General features: G+C 60.7%; 1 protein-coding gene across 1 annotated transcript in view; it reads right to left on the bottom strand.

Moving 5' to 3' along the window:
- The window catches only part of CUNH20orf85 (chromosome unknown C20orf85 homolog), a 7,290-nt gene extending 6,950 nt beyond the window's left edge, over window positions 1–340 (bottom strand). The window contains exon 1 of the mRNA XM_015503761.2: window positions 199–340. Within this exon, the coding sequence (XP_015359247.1) occupies window positions 199–266 (68 nt within the window). The 5' untranslated portion in view covers window positions 267–340. The remainder of the gene's footprint in view (window positions 1–198) is intronic.
- Window positions 341–926: the final 586 nt, after the last annotated feature.

The raw sequence follows: 926 nt of genomic DNA, 5'->3' as shown, positions 1-926 counted from the left end.
CAGGGTGGGCGGGCGGGCAGGAGTTGGGGGGAACCCTGCGGTGGCCCTCTGTCCCTATATTGTCCCCTTTCCTCAGGGTGCTCCACTGTCCTCTGAGCACTCTCCTGGCGCCCAGAGGTCCACCATCTCTGGACTTGGTGGGAACCGAAGCTGCCAGGTGAGGACGGCCCATCCCGGGGTAGAGGACCCTGCCCTTACCAGATCTCGTCCTGGGCCACCAGGTTCATGCGCTCGGCGCCGGCGGTGCCAAGCTGTCTCTGAGCCATGAGCCCGGGGTTTCCGTGCACGAGCGTGCACGCTCAGGACCTAGGCTCCGCGTCTTGTCTCCTGTCGCTAGGGAGACCGGTTGCCAGGCAACGCAGGACGCAGGCAGAGGCGGTGCGTACCTAGAGTGGGTGGGGCCCTGGGCACTTGTTGAGAGCCTCTGCTTTGTGCTAGCGTCGGAGCCCTGGGTACACCAGCCTGCCCACGTGCTGCTCCGAGGGACACCTCTAGGCCTGACACCTCTCCTGGTTTAAATCCCTTCCTGCAATGGAGCCGCAGTTACAGTCCCCACCAGGGCCTTGTCCACCACCCTGCAGAGCGGCTCCATGTGATCTCCATGTGATCTTCCTGTAGGTGGAGTCATCCCGAGGCCCACTCTGTGCTGGCCTCGATTGCCCAGTGTTACTTTGCCTAGTGTCCACCCGCCCTGTGGCCAGTAGCCCTCTGTTCATTTCTACCCCTGAATAGTGTTCTATTCTGGGGCTCTCGGACACAGCATGTGGGTCTTTGCACTTCGTGAAAGGCCTGCTCTGAACATCACTGCACGTGTCTTTTGGAGAATGTATGGATGCACCATATGCTCTAAGACGATCTCGAAATGAAGTCGATTCCCAGTTGCTATCACCCCAGACCCAGCACCTGCACTGCCTTCCTCCGTGCTC

This window comes from Marmota marmota, unplaced genomic scaffold (genome assembly GCF_001458135.2).
Source record: "Marmota marmota marmota unplaced genomic scaffold, marMar, whole genome shotgun sequence".
Lineage (NCBI taxonomy): Eukaryota > Metazoa > Chordata > Mammalia > Rodentia > Sciuridae > Marmota > Marmota marmota.
Note: the sequence above shows the minus strand (reverse complement) of the source record. Positions and strands in the feature narration are given on the sequence as shown.